Below are 18,211 nucleotides of genomic sequence, written 5' to 3'. Positions count from 1 at the left end.
TGAACCTGGGGAGGGTGGTTGTGGGAACTCTCGACTTTGTAGCCAAACTGGACAGAGGTGCCGGTAACCTGGGGACCCAGTGCTTTCAACTGGTATGTGAAGTAGAGACACTCTTGTGGGACTGAAGCCTTAAACCTACAGAGTCTGACACTAACTCTGAGTAGTTAGTGTCAGAATTTAATTGTGTAACACCCAGCTGGCATCTGTGGAGAATCAGAACTAGTACGTGTCGGGAGGGAAAACACCTCTTACTCTTCCTTCTTTCCCCTCATTCTCTACGCCTCCACCCTGTGTAACTGAAGCTGGCAGTCCAAGTCAGTAAGGTCCCCGTGGCTACAGCTTTCCCATAGCCCCCACACTCTTGAGAGGCCTGCCAAAACCACATAAAAGTCTAAGTATAAATAAACAAGATGTCATGGAATCAGCTACTGAGAAAGCGTCAACTTTAAAATGAGTGTGTAACACAGTACTGAACTGGGAATTTTTGCAACACAAAACCACCAGGGATTTCCTCACAGATTAGTGAAGTCGAAAAGTTAGTGTCTTAGAAACAAACCCTAGTCTACTGTTTCCTAAACATCAATCATTTGGGTCACCTTTGACATTTGGGACCTACTCACATATGTAACACTTAACTTCAAATCACTATATTAAAATTGTTACTGAGGAAACTTTGTCTGTACTTTAAGTAGAAAATCAGCACCACTTGTTAAACCGGTTTATCTTAGTTCGTTAAAAATGTTTAATGTTTAAACTTATACCTAAATCAAGTTGTATTACCACCACCGATGCTATACATGCTCCACTTTGGGAAATAAAGCCCTAAAATAATGCCCTAATCCATTGCGTGGGATGAAAGGCTAAGAATGGAAATAGAAGGCACTGTCTTTGTGAAGTGCCCTGCGCTTAAAAGCTTCCAAGAAAATTGTCTTCAACTTTCTTTTTTTTTTTTTAATGGTGGGGGGAAGGTGGCTGGAGAGGGTAGGTAATTAGGTTTGTTTAATTTTTTTTTTAATGGAAGTACTGGGGATTGAACCCAGGATCTCCTGCATGCTAAGCACAAATTCTACCACTGAGCTATACCCTCCCACTCAACTTTCTTTAAAGACACAAGAAACCACTAACCTCATAGTGCTTTGATTCAGTTATAACAGAATACTAAAAAAAAAAAAAAAAAGTTCTTTTTATTACAGGGCTTTGAACCAGCAAATATAACTATGGGCAACTGCAGGGCTAGACAATTAAGCTTAGTTTAAAAACAAAACATAGCCCTGGAATTTCCAAAAAGCACCATCACCAAACACCATTGCTCTCCATAGACAGACCATTTTATTGACCCACAATTACCATTTAAAGGGCACACCATTCCTTTATACTCTTAGAGAGTCAGGCAATGAAAAGTTTAAGAGAAACAGATTCTGGCAAAGGCTGTGACAAAAACATAAGCAAACATACAGAATGAGGCACACATCAAAATTGTTCCTTGCAGGTGTTTTTCCGCCTGTATTCTAATAGGAATCAAAATCTGAAACAGGTATGAAAGGACAATCATGAAACAAATTCTAGGTACAAACACACATACCTCATCCTGCTAAGCTTCCACCCCGACTAGCTTTCCGTTTCTGTGCACTGGCTAGTCAGACGGGACAGGCCTCACACACCTGAAGACAAGGCAGGGGCATGCCTTGAGTGCCCTGGTTCTATTCAGTCTGATCCAGAGATGACCTCCTCTGGTTGAGGACTCCTTCCATTTGGACTCAGGTGAAAGGCGGCAGTGAAGCTGGGTTGGGCCTGACCTGGCTGAAGTCTGGTTGGAATTAGCACCTTTCAGTCATGGTCAATGAGCAGGGACAAGAGGCAGGCCCCTTGCCTCTACCCTGAAGGAGATATGATATTCCAGTGCAGGGAATGCTGCTTGGCCAATGCCCACGGGGCAAGGAGACCCCGCAGCCCTCACTGTTTACTGCCTGGCACCCAGATCAGAGCTGGCCTAGCGTGACTGTTGGTCAACAACTACAGGAAAGGCCTTGATCCATTCCAGGGAGGATGCAGGCAGAAGAGGCAACTTGAAAATACATCTGCCCTCCAATCCCCAAACCCACCCCAGACCTGACACAACAAACTCCCCAACAACCCAAGCCACCACAACAAACATGGATCTGCTAATGCTCTTAAAACTTAAACTGGGGTTATCTTTTGTTGCCTTTCAAAATACTTTTCCTCTCAGTTGATATGAATTGTCTGATTCTTCCCAAGGGATTTGTTCCTCTTTGATCCTCAGTGCCTCTGTGCCTGTAAGAATTTAAATGGATATTCTGGGGTTTTCCTTTTCTACACTGCCTCAAACACCTGCATTGCTTACTCTTTGGTATACGGAAGGCATCTGGTTTCACAGAAGGCTTTCAAAGACTCCATAAGTCAAAGGTCAAAATTTACATTTGTAACATCAAAATTTACATTTGTAACACACAGTCAGAAACAAAAAAGATTTAACAGAGAGATACACGTGTCCGTGAATCAGAAGACTCAGTATTGTTAAGACATGAATTCTCCTCAAATTGATCCATAGATTTAACAGGATCCTAATAAAAATCCTAGCAAAATTCTTTTTGGTAGAAATTGACAAGTTGGTTCTAAAGTTTACGTGGGAAAGCAAAGGACGTAAAATAGCCAAAACAAAAAGAAACAAAGTTGGAGGTCTGACAATACCCGATGTGAAGATTTACTATACAGCTATAGTAATCAAGACAGTGTAGTATTAGTGAAAGGATAAGCATATGGAGCAAAAGAACAGAATACAGTCCAGAAATAGACCAACACACTTGTGGTCAACTGGTATGTGACAAAGTGCCAAGGTTATTCAGTGGAGAAAGGACACTTAGATCAACGCTGTTAACTTTTTCATATTTATACTTTTCCTTTTTTTTAATGACCTTTTAAGAAATCTTTTATTTCCAAGAAAAGAAGATATATAATATGCTAACATTTATGTAAAAATAGGAAAAGATTTATCTATATATATTTCTTGTAGATGTATAAACTATCTCTGGAAGAGTTAGGAAACTGGTCACTGCAGCTATTTCCAGAGAAAGGAAATGAGTGGCTAGGGGACAGAAGAGAGACTTTTTACTGTGTACCCTTCTGTATCATGTGAATATGCTACCTAAGCAACCCATTAAATTAAAATAAAATTAAAATAACAGGTACTAAAAAAAAGTAATACTTTAAAAATATTAAAACATTCCTAAGTGCACGTGAGTGTGCACACACACACACACAAACACCGTAGCCATAATCAACATCAAAGGTAACACAACCACTGTTAATATTTGATGTTTGTATTTTAGTCCCACTTATCTATTTTTGCTTTTGTTTCCCATGCTTTTAGAGTCGTATTTAAGAAACCATTGCAAGACCTATGTCATGAAGCTTTTCCTCTACATTTTTTTTTAGGAGTTTTACACTTTCAGGTCTTATGTTTAAGGCTTTAATCCATTTTGAGTTGATTTCTGTGTATGATTAAGGAAAGGGCCCAACTTAATTCTTCTTCATGTGGATATCCAGTTTTCCCAGCACCATTTGTTGAAGAGACTATCCTTTCCCTGTTGTGTATTCTTGGAACACCTGTCAAAAGTCACTTGACTCTATATGTATGGGTTTCTTCTGGGCTTTCTGTTCTGTTGCATTGATATTTATGTCTGTCTTTATGTCAGTACCATACTATTTTAATTTGGCAGCTTTGTAACACTAAAATGGGGAAGTGTGATGCCTCCAATTTTGTTTTTCTTGCTTAAGACTGTTTTGGCTATTCGGAGTCATTTGTGATCCCACACAAATTTTAGAATTTATTTCTGTTTCTGTAAAAAATGACATTGAGATTTTTGTTTTAGTTTTATTTTTTTTTTAATTGAAGTGTAATTGACCTGTAACACTATGCTAGTTCCAGGTGCATAACATAGTAAATTTGATATTTCTATACATTACAAAATGATCACTACAATAAGTATAGTCACCACCATCAATCACCAAAGTTATTACAATATTATTGACTATATTCCCCATGCTGTACATCACATCCCTGTGACTCATTTATTTTGTAACTAGAAATTTGTACCTCTTAATCTCCCTCACCTATTTCACTCATCCCCCAAACTCTGCCCTCTGGCAGCCATCTGTTTACTCTGTGAGTCTATTTCTGTTTTGTTTGTTAATTTTTTTTTTCTTTTTTAGATTCTGCATGTAAGTGAAATCATATAGTATTTGTCTTTCTCTGTCTGTCTTATTTCACTTAGCATAATATCTTCTAGGTCCACCCATATTGTCACAAATGGCAAGATTTCATTCTTTTATATGGCTGAGAAATATTCAATTATATATATACTACATCTTCTTTATCCATTCACTGATCAATGGACACTTAGGTTGCTTCCATATTTTGGCTATTGTAAATAATGCTGCAATGAATATTAGCAATTTTCTGAATTAGTGCTTTTGTTTTCTTCAGTTAAACACCCAGAAGTGGAATTGCTTGATTGTATGGTAGTTCTATTTTGATTTTTTTGAGGAGCCTCCATACTGTTTTTCATAGTGGATGTATCAATTTATGTTCCCACCAAGGTGCACAAGGATTCCCTTTTCTACACATCCTCACCAACACTTGTTTTTTGTTGTCTTTTTGATGATAGCCATTCTGATAAGTGTAAGGTCATATCTCATTGTGGTTTTGATTTGCATTTCCCTGATGATTAGTGATGCTGAACATCTTTTCATGTGTCTGTTGGCCATCTATATATCTTTTTTGAAAAAATGTCTATTCAGGTCCTCTGCCCATTTTTAATTGGGTTGTTTGTTTCTTTGATGTTGAGTTGTATGAGTTATTTGTATATTTTGGATATAAACCCCTTATCAGATATATTGCTTACAAGTATCTTCTCCTATTCAGTAGGCTGCCTTTTCATTTTGTTAGTTTATTTATAGTTTCCTTTGGTGTGCAAAAGCTTTGTAGTTTGATGTAGTCCCATTTATTATTTTGGCTTTTGTTTCCTTTGCCTGAGGAGACATATCCAAAAAAAAAATATTGTTAAGATTGATGTCAAACAGCATAATGCCTATGTTTTTTCTTCCAGGAGTTTTATAGTTTTAGGTCTTATATTTAAGTCTTTAATCCATTTTGAGTTTATTTTTTTTATATGGTGTGAGAAGGTAACCTAGTTTCATTCTTGTGCATGTAGCTGTCCAGTTTTCCCACCATCATTTATTGAAAAGGATGTCTTTTCCCCAGTGTATATTCTTGCCTCCTTTGTCATAGATTAATTGACCATAAGTGCATGGGTTTATTTCCGTGTTCTCTATTCTGTTCCATTGATCTGTTTCTCTGTTTTCTGTGACAGTGGTATACCATTTTGATTACTATAATTTTGTAATATAGTTTGAAATCAGGGAGCATGATACCTCCAGCTTCTCAAATTGTTCTGACTATTCAGGGTTACCAATGAGATCTTGATAGGAAATGCAATGTATTACTTTGTAGATCACCTTGGGTAGCACGGACCTTAAACAAAATATTAAGTCCTCCAATCCATGAACATTACCTTAAATTAATCTTAATTAACATAATAAAGGCCATACATGAAAAATCCACAGCTAAGATCATAATCAATGGGAAAAAAACTGAAATCTTTTCCTCTAAGTTCAGAAATAAGACAAGGATGCCCACTCTCACCACTTCTGTTCAATACAGTCCTGGAAGTCCTAGCCAGAGCAATTAGGCAAGAAAAAGAAATAAAGGGCACCCAAACTGGAAAGGAAGAAATAAAAGTATGTACTTGCATATGACATGATCATATATGCAGAAAACCATAAAAACTCGACAAAAAAACTGTTAGAATGAATCAACAAATTCAGTAAAGTTGGATACAAAATCAACATACAAAAATCAGTTGCATTTCTATACATTAACAAGGAACTGAGAAAGAAATTAAGAAAATAATTCCATTTACAGTAGTATCAAAGAAGAAAATCCTTAGAAATAAATTTAACTAAGGAAGTGAAAAACGTGTACTGAAAAGACTGATGAAAGATAAAAGGCATAATAAATAAATGGAAAGACATCTTGATGCTTGTACTTTACAAAGTGTTTTCACAGATAGTATTGCATTTGAGCCTGATGCCAACTCTGTGAAGTAGAAAGGGCAGGCAGAACACTTGCCAACAGACAAGGCAACCGAGGCCCCAAGAGGACTGGATGAGAAGCTGATCACTCATCTGATTAGTGACAGAGGATTTGATCCTGGGTGTTCTGTATGGCCCTTGGGCATTTTCTACAGCCTTACTCAGATGACAGAGCAACCACTTAATAAGCACCAATGGCACAAACTGCAGTAGGTCCACAGGGGTTACATAACACCTCAAAGGCACCTCCACTACCAGCAATAATCTCTGTGGAAGATAATACACACAGAAGGCTGAGAAATAGCTACCATGTATCCTGTTAAATACAATTATGAAAGTAATCACACACATATACGTGCACTCTACTGCTGGATGCTCTTCAGTGGCCTCAGGCTCAAATCAACATTCCTCCGTATGGCAGTCAAGGCCTGTCACAGGCCAGGCCCTCTCCAGGCCCCTCATGCCACTGCCCATCTCCCACTCTGTGCTCTGCCTGTGCTCAGCTGCTTGTGACTCCCCACCTGAGCCACACCCAGGGACACACGCCCACCTCTGCTAAAAATGTGCTTCTAATCAAGATAATACCTCAGTGGTCCCATCTTAGTTTAGGCATCACTTCCTCCAGGAAGTCTTCCCTGGAAACACACACACACACACCTCAGTCAGCTGCCCTTCTATTGCTCCCTATGACGTTTCACTTAATCCTCCATCTGACCCCTAGTCTATGAGATCCTTGAGGTCAGGGCATTAGCCTTTTGTCCCTCTGAATCGACCACCACAGGGCCAGGCACACAGTAAAGGCTCAAAGCATACCAAACAAATGCTTGTGTGAACAAGGGAGGTCCAGCATGGTGTGTTCCAACAGCTGCAAGACTTCAGATGCTTTGCAAAGGGGTAATGCTGTTAGAGAATCAAGATGTCTGGTAAGGAAGAAGGGGAAGGTGCAACTTCCCTGCTTGTGGAAAATATCTTAAACAACTTCAGTGTGAGCTTTCATCTGTTCTTCCCTAAGCTGCCTGACACAAATGACTTGGAGGCTGATCCAGCCACAGGCTGTGCTAAGCCTGGAATTGGGGAGCCTCAGCCTCAGTCAACAAAGCCAAAGTGAGCGGTGAGCGGTTCACAGTTGAAGACTCAGAGGCCCAGAGGAGTGAGATGACTGACCTGAAGCCTCCCTGCAACTTAGCAGCAGGGTTAGTTCCAAACTCAGGCATCAGAATCCCAGTCCCAGGCTCTTTCTATAGCACTAAGTACCCTTTGGAACTGAGCTCAGGCTCACAGGGCTGTGGACCTGACCAGCACCTACACTCTTGCAAAACCAATTCCTTGTAATAAATCTCTTAATATATATCTCAAGGGCCTGGCATATAACAGGAAGCACAGGACAAAAGGACAGACAGAGACCTTGAACATAAATATGTGCCAGACCAGCAATAATCATCACAGGCCCCAGCAGAGATAGGCTATTGAAAGAACAAGAATCCAGAGACACATTTTCTTCTCCCTCTGTGCTAAAGATTCCATATGTTTGTTGTTTTCCTAACTTTGACTCTGGACAAGGCACAGGCCGAGTACTCTCAGGTACTGTATCATCAAAACAACCTGCAAAATAGCTTTCATATCCAGATTTGTACCCAAGAAGGCAACAGAGCTGGTGGGGGTGTGGTGTAGATAACCAGCCCAGGGTCACATAGCTAGGAAGTGTCAGGGCAGGAATTTGAACCTGAGTTTTCTCCACTAACCAGAGTGGTTCTGGTGATCTGGAAACTTTAAACTGCATCATTCACTGACTCTTCAAGTGTCAGTTTTGTTTGCAATTGAAAATAATTCTGTACTGGTGTTCTTCAGTAGTAATGCACAAGAGATTCACAAGGATATTAAAAGGGCTCAGTTCACAGTACAGTAAAAGAAAGACGACGACTATGTTTTAAAACAAGCAAACAAATAGTCTGGAGCTATTTGTCCCGAACTTTCTGGGACATGCATCCCTCAGCCGGCAGCAGAGGTTAAGAATGGAAGCATCTAAAACTCAAGGATGTCTCAATAGCTTGCTTTTCCTTGGAGAGCAGCACACATGTAAGTACACCCAGTGATGGGAACTCTACTAATGGCAAACATGGGGGAAGCCAAAGAGCACCCACGTCAGACACACAGTAGAGAGAACAGCATGCACAGACAGCCTGTGTGAAAGCCCAGCTTGTTCAGAGGACAGCACTCAGGTCTGGCTGAAGGGAAGTGTGATGGTCAGTCTTATATGTCAGCCTGGCTGAGCTACAGCCCCCGTTATTCAATCAAATGCTAACCTGGGCATTGCTGTGAAGCTATTTATAGATGTGATTAAAGTCTATAGTCAGTTGACTTTAAGTAAGGGAGATTATTGTACAAATTCTAGCTTTCTATCAGTTGAAAGGGCTTAAGAGTAGAACTGAGGCTCCTCAAAGGAAGGAATTCCATTTATGCGTAGCAGCCTTGGCTTGTGCCTGGGAGTTCCAGCCTGCCCTTCATGATGGCCAGACCTACGGATCTCAGACTTACCTTGCCAGTCCCTACACTCATGCAAAGCCAATTCTTTGTAATAAATCTCTTAATATATATCTCATACTGGTTCTGTTTCTCTGATTGAACCCTGACTGATATAGAAAGACAGGCACCCTTCAGAAGGTAGGGAGAAAGAGGAGGCTCAAGCTGGACCTGGATTGGAGAGCCTTGCAAAGCATGTTAAGGGCTCTGGACTTTTCCTGAAAAGATAAAGGGACCAGCAGAAGAGATCGGAGCAGATGAAGAGGAGAATTAGATCTGCATTTTAGACGCTGAGTCTGTCTACCTGTCGGGTGGGGAATGGACTGGAGTGTTCAGGGCCAGAGAGGCAGTACCACAAAAAGGGAGGAGCTGGAGCCATAATTCAGGTAGATTTTGGTTGGACAAAGTCCTCACAGTGGAAATGGAGAGAAAGGGATGGGTTTGAGAGACACTGAGGAGTTAAGTGACCTAATGGCTGGGGCATGAGGGAAAGGGAAACGGAATCCAAGCTGATTTTCAGGTAGATGGCTCTTTTCATCCCACTGGACCTCAATGCTACAGAGCAGCAACTAGAGATGACTTCTCTTGTCCACCAAAACATGAAGCCAAGGACACTCACTAACTACCCAGATGCCACACAGAGATCATCCAGCTTGACAACAATATGCCTACAATATGCCTGTTGTGAGCCCTCTGTCTCCTTCAGACTGAACTCTTCAGCTGCCCCTGCATAGAATAAGGTAAAAGGCAACATCTGGTGGAACAAAGCCAGAAAAACATAGCTGGAAAGATCTGGGTAGGAAGAAGGGAGGCGAGAGCAGGGGCAAGGTCAGAGCAGCTGTTTCTGCCATTTCCCAGGCCTTGGAGTGGACCAAAGGCCTGGTGGGAATCTGATAGCCTCACGGGGAGTATGAGTGCTGAGGCACTGGCTGGTGAAAAATACCAAAGCCTTCACAGGAAGCCTGTTAGGACTGGTGTTGAACAGAGAGGAAGGCAAGAAACCCAAGCAACACCAGCCACATCACAGCCTAGATTCCATTTCCTGTCTGTAAAACGGGCAGAGTTATTCCAGCTTACAACCAAACAGAAGAAAAGGGATAATCAGGCTAGAAAAGACTGAAAGATCTGCCTGGGAGAAGAGAGAGATGGAACAGAGGCATTTGTTTTTGGTGACTGTCTAAATGATGTTGTCATGAACATTAGTTTCTCTATGGTCATGACATTTTCAAAGAGGAAAAGACAGGGATTAAAAACATTCATTTGGACAGCAGCATGTAAATCAATGAAGCTAGAACACTCCCTTACACCATACACAAAAATAAACTCAAAATGGATCAAAGACTTAAACATAAGACAAGATACAATAAACCTCCTAGAAGAAAATATAGGCAAAACATTATCTGACATACATCTCAAAAATGGTCTCCTACGACAGTCTACCCAAGCGATAGAAATAAAAGCAAGAATAAACAAATGGGACCTAATTAAACTTACAAGCTTCTGCACAGCAAAGGAAACCATAAGTAAAACAAAACGACAACCTACGGAATGGTTTTTGCAAATGAAACCGACAAAGGCTGGATCTCCAGAATATATAAGCAGCTCATACGACTTAGTAAGAAAAAAACAAACAACCCAATCCAAAATTGGGCAAAAGGCCTAAACAAGTAATTATCCAAGGAAGAAATACAAATGATCAATAGGCACATGAAAAAATGCTCAATATCACTAATTATCAGAGAAATGCATATCAAAACTACAATGAGGTATCACCTCACACCAGTCAGAATGGCCATCATTCAAAAGTCCACAAATGACAAAAGTCCACAAATGACAAATCGAGAGGCTGTGGAGAAAAGGGAACCCTCTTACACTGCTGGTGGGAATGGAGTTTGGTGCAGCCACTGTGGAAAACAGTATGGAGATTCCTCAAAAGACTAGGAACAGACTTACCATATGACCCAGGAATCCTGCTCCTGGGCATATATCCAGAAGGAACCCTACTTCAGGATGACACCTGCACCCCAATGTTCATAGCAGCACTATACAATAGCCAAGACATGGAAACAGCCTAAATGTCCATCAACAGATGACTGGATAAAGAAAATGTGATATATTTATACAATGGAATACTATTCAGCTAAAAACCAACAACATAACACCATCTGCAGCAACATGGATGTTCCTGGAGAATGTCATTCTAAGTGAAGTAAGCCAGAAAGAGAAAGAAAAATACCATATGAGATCTCTCATATGTGGTATCCAAAAAAAACCCCAAAAAACAAAAAAACATAAATACAAAGCAGAAACAGACTCATAGACATAGAATACAAACTTGTGGTTGCCAAGGGGGCAGGGAGTGGGAAGGGACAGACTGGGATTTCAAAATATAGGACAGATAAACAAGATCATACTATATAGCACAGGGAAATATATACAAGATCTTGTGGTAGCTCACAGCAAAAAAAAAAAAGTGACAATGAAAATATATATGTACATGTATAACTGAAAAATTGTGCTCTGCACTGGAATTTAACACAACATTGTAAAACGACTGTAACTCAATAAAAAAATGTAAAAATAAAATACTCTGAAAGCCACTGTTCTATAATTTAAATAAATTAAAGAACAAAATTTAATACAGGGTAAAAAAATTCATTAGTGAGGGTTTGCTTCTGATAATGGTGGACTAGATCCTATTAGACCAACCCTCTTGCAATAACAGCCATACATTTGGACAAAATATAAAAACCTTTACCTAAAGGTATTTAAAAGCAACCAAATCAAATAAACTGGACGGAAGGTCCTTTTGGAAGGAAACGACAATGGATAATTTTTTATAGCTCTTCAACGAAGGCCAGGCCCCAGTAGGAGTCAGGCTGAGAGGCTAAAACTTTGGTAGAAAACCCAAAGTCAACAGCACAGGAAACTATATTCAATATCTTGTAATAACCTTTACTGAAAAAGAATATGAAAATGAATATATGTATGTAAATGCATGATTGGGACATTGTACTATACACCAGAAATTGACACATTGTAACTGACTATACTTCAATTAAAAAAAAAAGAAAAGAAAACCCAAAGCCAGTCTTACTGGCTTAAAGAATCTAAGGCCACTTTGGAGCAGCTACAACAGCAAGAAAGTGATGCTGAAAAGAATGAGCTATGGAGCTGGAACCCCAAATTCTGCATGTAAACTCAGCCTGACTCTATGGCTAAACCTATACATGCAGAGGGCACAAGTAGCCTACCTAAGAGATTTTAGCTGCCATTTACTGCAGAGGAGATAGAGTCCAGAGATTTGAGCTGAGCCAAATTAACTGCCTGATTAAATAAATATACAAAAAAATCAAACTCTACAGAGGAACATAACAATCTAGAGTCTCTACAACATATCACTTATAATGTCAGAGATACAATCCACAGTACTAGACAATACAGAAATAGGAAACTGTGACCCATTCAAAAGAAAAGGCAACCAGTGAGACTGCCCTGAGATGACTGAGATGTTAGAATTACAAGGATTTTAAAGAAGCTGGTGTAACTGTGCTGAATGGTTAAAAAAGAAAAAAAAGAGAAAATATGCTTGTAATGAACAAACAAATTGGAAATCTCATCAGGGAAACAAATTATTCGAAAATAACCAAACGGCATCTACACAAGAGTAAAAATATATGTCCACACACAGACGTGCACAGGAATGTTCATAGCAGCATGAATGATAGTGGCCAAAAAGTGGAAACAGCCCAATAACCATCCACTGATGAATAGATAAGCAAAATGTGGTATAACTATAAAATGGAATATTATTCAGCCAGAAAAATGATGCCATACATATGATACAACATGAATGAGCCTTGAAAACATTATGCTAAGTGAGATACCAGACACAAAAGAGCACATATCATGTGATTGTATTTGTATGAAGTGTCCAGAATAGGCAAATACATAAAGACAGAAGGTAATTAGTGGTTGGCAGGGGCTTGGGGAGGGGAATGATGAGAAATTGCTAATGGGTATAGGGTTTCTTTTTGGGGTGATGAAAATGTTCTAGAATTAGATAATGGTGATGATTGCACAACAATGAATACACTAAAACCTACTGAATAGTACACTTTTAAATGATTAATTTTATATTATGTGAATCACATTTTTTTTTAAAGGTAAAAAACATTATCGGAAACTGGGTGATGAATATAGCCCTTTGTACTATCTTTGCAATCTTCCTGTAAATCTAAAATTAATCAAAAATAAAAAGTTTGTTTAAAAATAATACTATTTATAATAGCATCCAAAACCAGAAAATTCTTAGAAGCATAAATTAATAAAAGCTATTTAAGACCTGTACGCTAAAAAATGCAAACCACTGCCAAGAGAAATTAAGAACACTCAAGTAAACAGAGAGATATATCATTCCATGGACTGTCAAGATGTCAATTCTCCCCAAATAAGGGAGACCAACCATCCCAGTTTGCCTGGAATTGAGGAGGTTCCCAAGACTCAAACTATCATTTCTAAAATCAGAGCAGTTTTGGGAAATCCAGGATGAGTTTCTCATATAACTTCACATCGATCTATTGTTTCAATACAGTCCCAATCAAAATCCCAGCTGGATTTTTTTTTTTCTTTAAGTAACTGACAACCTAACAGGGGAGGTTATAGCTCACATGGTGGAGTGCATGCTTAGCATACACAAGGTCCTGGATTTAATCCTCAGTACCTCCACTGAAATGAATAAATAAATAAATCCCTAATTACCTCTCCCTTTCCCCCCCCAAAAATAAAATTTTTTAAAAAATTCCATTAGCTACTAAACCCTACAAGATGCCCCACTGCAAATTCATGCTAGGACTTTAAGAACAAGGCAGAATAGGAGTTGGACCACTCCCTCTCCTCACCATCTCTACACACACCCCTATGCCATTCCCAAAAGCAGGTAAGTTAGAACATTTCAGATGTTTGCCCAACTGCTGTACCATCAGGTACCAGGTACCCTTGAGCTGTTCCTTCTCTCCCAAACCAGATCCCAGAAGAGATACTGAAAAGTACAGTGCCCTCTTCCATAGAGCACTTGCAATTTTGCCCTGAGCAGGCAAGAGCAACATGAGAAGCGGGAAGACCCTCCCATCACCTCCCCTTCACCAGCCTGACCTGCCTGATCTTCAGTGCCCACCAAAGCACACACCAGGGAACTCTTGCCCATCTAAATCAGAGGCAGCTCTCACAGCACCCACCCATGTCACCACGAGATGGAGAAGGCTGTGTGTGAACCAGCCAGCTTCCAGAGCATAGCCTCCCACTCAGTTATCCCTTTGTGAACTGAATATGAACTAAACAGGCTGATTCCGTTTTCTCCTTGAGTACATGGAACTCTGAATGAAAGATGCATTACAACACAGAAAATAGAATAGTACCTGGAATATGAATAAATTAATGAAGCAAGTATTTGAAAAAGCCACAGGCATTTTTATTTAATGAAAAGAAAGATGAAAGTCCATGCTGGGGGTGAAAAAGTTGGGGATATCTCAGCTATAAATTTCAGGGAACAAACTTGTTTGGCCAAGTGGCCTTCCCTCCCTTACCCCAGGAAGCCATCATTAACCTTTCACCTCCCCAGTGGGTGTGGTCCCAGAATAAGAACTGATTCACCCAAACAAATACAGGTGTCCCCTACCCCTACCACCTGCAGTGGCTCAGCCTGGGAAGCAGAGAACTCCCTCTAGCCTCCTTTCATTTGTTAATCTCATTTGCTAGTTAAAGAAAAAAAAAAAAAAACACTTGAGGATTGGAGCACAAAAAAAGTTAGCTCCTGGTAACTGTGCTAAAGACCCTTTGTCCCCTTTTCAGGGAAATGCTCTCAGTTTGGGAACTATTTTTCTCACCAGAAGAAATGGTGAGGTAGACAAAGTGAAGAGGGGAAAGAAAAGGCACAAACCATGTAGAAAAAAAAAACTCCTGCAGGCCTTAAGTTCAGGTCTGCCTCTGGAGCTCAGGTCATTCCTGTCTGCCTGGCCAAAGTACTCCCTCCTCATATTTTACCAGGCCCCCATGAGCCCCACGTCCAGAAGCCCATAAACTGGATGGCCATCCCTCCCTACATTTTGTTCGAGCTGGCCAGAAACACTCCCTATACCCAAACGCTCTTATGCAGGAGTAAATGAGCCTTAAAAAAAACAAACAAACAAAAAACTACAGCAAAGAGTCCAAATTGATCCTTTATGTCTTTTTCTAACATTTTGCTCTTTTGTACAAAGTAACAGCGAGAATGGGGTGAGAATCTGCAATAGTGCACCGCTGCTCTCCCTTTGCCTTCCTGGAAGCTTATTTTCACTTCTGGAAACCAGTGCTGCCAGACTCAGGAAAGCAAGTGGACTTCATGAAACTTCCAGTTTCTTTGGAGGAAGATCGCTCCTCCTGCCTGCATCACGCTCTGGGACTCTGAGATGGCTCAAGAGCTGCCTTGATGCCTCCTCTCCTTAGATCTGACCCAAGAACCCCCCAAGCTAGACTAGTAATTAGCAACTCTATTCAAAACAAACCTCCGTCTCCATGTGCATCCACTGACCAGCATCAAAGATCTTTCCCTGTTTTGCTCCTCACAATGTCCTAACAGGTGGTTTTGTAGCAATTCCAGCTAAATGTCCAAACTCTCATCAGGACTCTGTTAAAAACCTCAAAAGCATTCCTGCCAAGAGACCCACATCAGGGGAGATGATTCAGTGTAAAGACGACACTGTATTGAACACTCTATAGAATACAGTGTCCATCACATCCTGAATTGCGCAGTGAGGCAGCACTACCTAGTGGGTGGAGAATCAGAGCACCTGGTGACATGTTCACTTTGTCCACTGCATCTTGCAGATGGTAGCAAATAGGACCAATGCAAGAATCAGTATTCACCCCTGCTGGCTGGACCCCAGGTAGCAGCGGTATCAACGGCTGCCTCTGGCTTAGCACAGGCCTGCTCTATTTCACCCTCAGGTCTGGACCCCAACTCCATCCACTCCCTCTCTGCAATGTACTCTATGCTCACCCTTTGAGAGAGGGTGGGAGAACCGCTAGTTCAAACCAGAAAACTGAGGACACAAAACTGAAAAGAGTTTTTCATCCAGCCTGTCTGAAAGACCCCTTCCCCTTGGAGAATTTTGGCTTAGCTACTTGGCTCACTGCTATCAAAGCCAGAAACCTATTTTCTTCACTCACTCCTGCAAGCAAAAGGAGATGAAATGTGTGTATGTGGCTTTGCAAATGAGCTCTTTTTCATTTTTAAGGGAAGAAAAAGGGGAAGGGGTAGAGGTACCACCCAGAATTGAATGCATGGAGATGAGAAGCCAAGGTTTAACCTCACTGGCCTGGGATGTGGAGTCATCATCTCTGAACAGATGATACACAACATCAAGTGCCTCACGCTACCCTGCTCCCTTACCCCTGGGGACTAATAATGTTTATTTGCTGCTCCTTCTCCTCAGATGGGGGAGGAGGATGATTTATGCACCGAGACAGAGAGGGGTTCCTCGTTAAGAGTCAAATTTTAGGACCAGAACAACTGGTGACTTGTCAACAGCACACCATCGCACGGTCCTCATGACCCAACATAAATGCAGACAGACAGAACCAGGCTATTACAGGGCGCTGATGCCCACCGTTGATGGATGTCAGAGACCACTCAGTGGTGCAACGTTTTAAGTCCTCAAATGAGAAGCTATTTTACACTTGTGAAAAGCTGCTGTCTCCCTCCTAACAAACGGGCTCTCTGAAAAGACTGAAAAGGAGAAATTCTCTCTATTTAGCTAATGGGATGGGATGTGTCCAGAGGGCCATTTGTCGTTTCGTTTTCCCTAGCAGTTAATGACCTCAAATCTTCTGCTAGACCCTGATCCAAGACCACCATATCATCGAGTACAGCAGGGCATGAAAACCACAGCCTGCTGTCTGCTCCAAGTCTGTAATTTAAAAAAAAAAAAAAGCAGCAACCAGTTCACAATCGGTAGATTCTGGCCATTCCCTTATGTACACTTCCTAAGAGCCCCCACGGAGCCGAGACAGAGGCCCCTGTTTTCCGAGGGCAGCTCTAGCTCCCCGGGCCCAAAGCCTCTCTGTCTAGAGCATCACTTTCCCAAGTAGGAAGTTCCTTCGACCAGGAACCTGTACACTCCAGTGGTTAAAAGAGTTGAGAAACGGAGACACCCTGGAGATGGCCCAGGGCAGCGCCCAGGACTATCCTGGGGAACGAAGCTGCTGTCCCAGCAGAAGGGGACGTCTTAGGACAGCCCTTCTCCAGCCACTTAGCCTGGCCTCCCAACCCTTATCCCCCTACCGCCAGCTTCCGCTGTCTCAGAGTTGAGCGTCGGCCGCACACGACCCTGTGGCCAGAGCTCGGTCCCCGGAGCTTGTGCGGAGCACCCTCCCCTCCAAGCTCCGCACTCACCCACCGCCCGGATGCGGAAGCCGCGCGGCGGGCGCAGCGCCCGGCGGCACCAGGCGTCGCGCAGCACCTGCAGGCTGGCGGGAGGCGCGTGCACCAGCAGCACCCCGCGCCGGAGCCAGCCCTGGAAGGCCAGCCGCGAGGCGGCGCGCGCCAGCCGCGAGTTCCAGAAGCAGCGCGCGTTAGCGCGACGGAAGGCGCGGAACACGGCGTGCCCGCCGGACTCTTCAGCGCCCGTCGCCGCCTCCGGCGCCTCCAGCCTGCAGAGCACCAGCGCCAGAGAGCCCGGCGCCAGTTGCACCGGCCGGGCCATGCTGCCGCGGCGGCCGGGGCCCACAGCCTAGCGCATCGCCGGGCGCGGCAGCCGCGCAGGACTGGTGGCTGTGGCCGGCGGGAGGGATCGGCTTACTGCGCGCGGCGCCGGCTGCCCGGGGAACCGGTTTCCAGGGGGCGGGGTCGATGTGCTCAGCGGGCCGGGGGTGGGGCAGGACTCGCAGCTTGGGGACGGCCACTGCTCTCACCCGCCAGGCGCCCAATAGGGGTTTCCAAGTGTTGACTTACCAGGTCATTCTCCACACCCTAGCCAGGGCTCTGCCCGCCCAGTACCGCCCCCCACCTCCCACTCCAGGCGACTCCCTTCACTTCCCAGCTCCTCGGCGGCCCGGAGTGCTTCTTGACTCTATGGGCCCTGCAACCGGGGCTCTTCCAAGACCTAGGGGAGCTGCTCAGTCGCCGGAGAGCCGAGCAGCCTCCAACTGAGGCGCGAGCGGCACGGCGGCTACGGTTCCTCAGAGCCAGGAGGACCAGAATGGCCACCGTCGCCCTGATTTTGGGGGTCGAGCCCAGTGAGAGAGGCCACGAGGGACAGACTCTGGGGATGGGAGTCAGAAGAGCCAGGTTTGAGTCTCCGTCTGCTCCTAATAAGTTTACACGAATTCCTTCCCCTCTCTCTCAGCCTCAGTTTACTGTCCTATAAAATGAGAGGTTGGGACTCGATTCTAAGGACCTTTTTCATCTATTACTTTACGAACTTTACGAAGGTCTAGTTCCGCTCCTGAGATATCCCATAGACTTAAAGTTGTAAGGGACGGA

The 18,211-nt window shown here is 42.7% G+C and overlaps 1 protein-coding gene across 2 annotated transcripts in view; it reads right to left on the bottom strand.

Annotated features, from left to right (window-relative positions):
* The window catches only part of STOX1 (storkhead box 1), a 46,458-nt gene extending 28,774 nt beyond the window's left edge, over positions 1–17,684 (bottom strand). Inside the window, exon 1 of one of the 2 annotated variants that reach the window (XM_032491529.1) lies at positions 17,123–17,684. In XM_032491529.1, the coding sequence (XP_032347420.1) occupies positions 17,123–17,432 (310 nt within the window). In that variant the 5' untranslated portion in view covers positions 17,433–17,684. The other variant, XM_032491530.1, reaches the window with a different exon arrangement.
* Positions 17,685–18,211: the final 527 nt, after the last annotated feature.

Source organism: Camelus ferus, chromosome 11 (assembly GCF_009834535.1).
Source record: "Camelus ferus isolate YT-003-E chromosome 11, BCGSAC_Cfer_1.0, whole genome shotgun sequence".
NCBI classification, from domain to species: domain Eukaryota; kingdom Metazoa; phylum Chordata; class Mammalia; order Artiodactyla; family Camelidae; genus Camelus; species Camelus ferus.
This window is presented reverse-complemented; position numbering and strand designations above follow the sequence as displayed.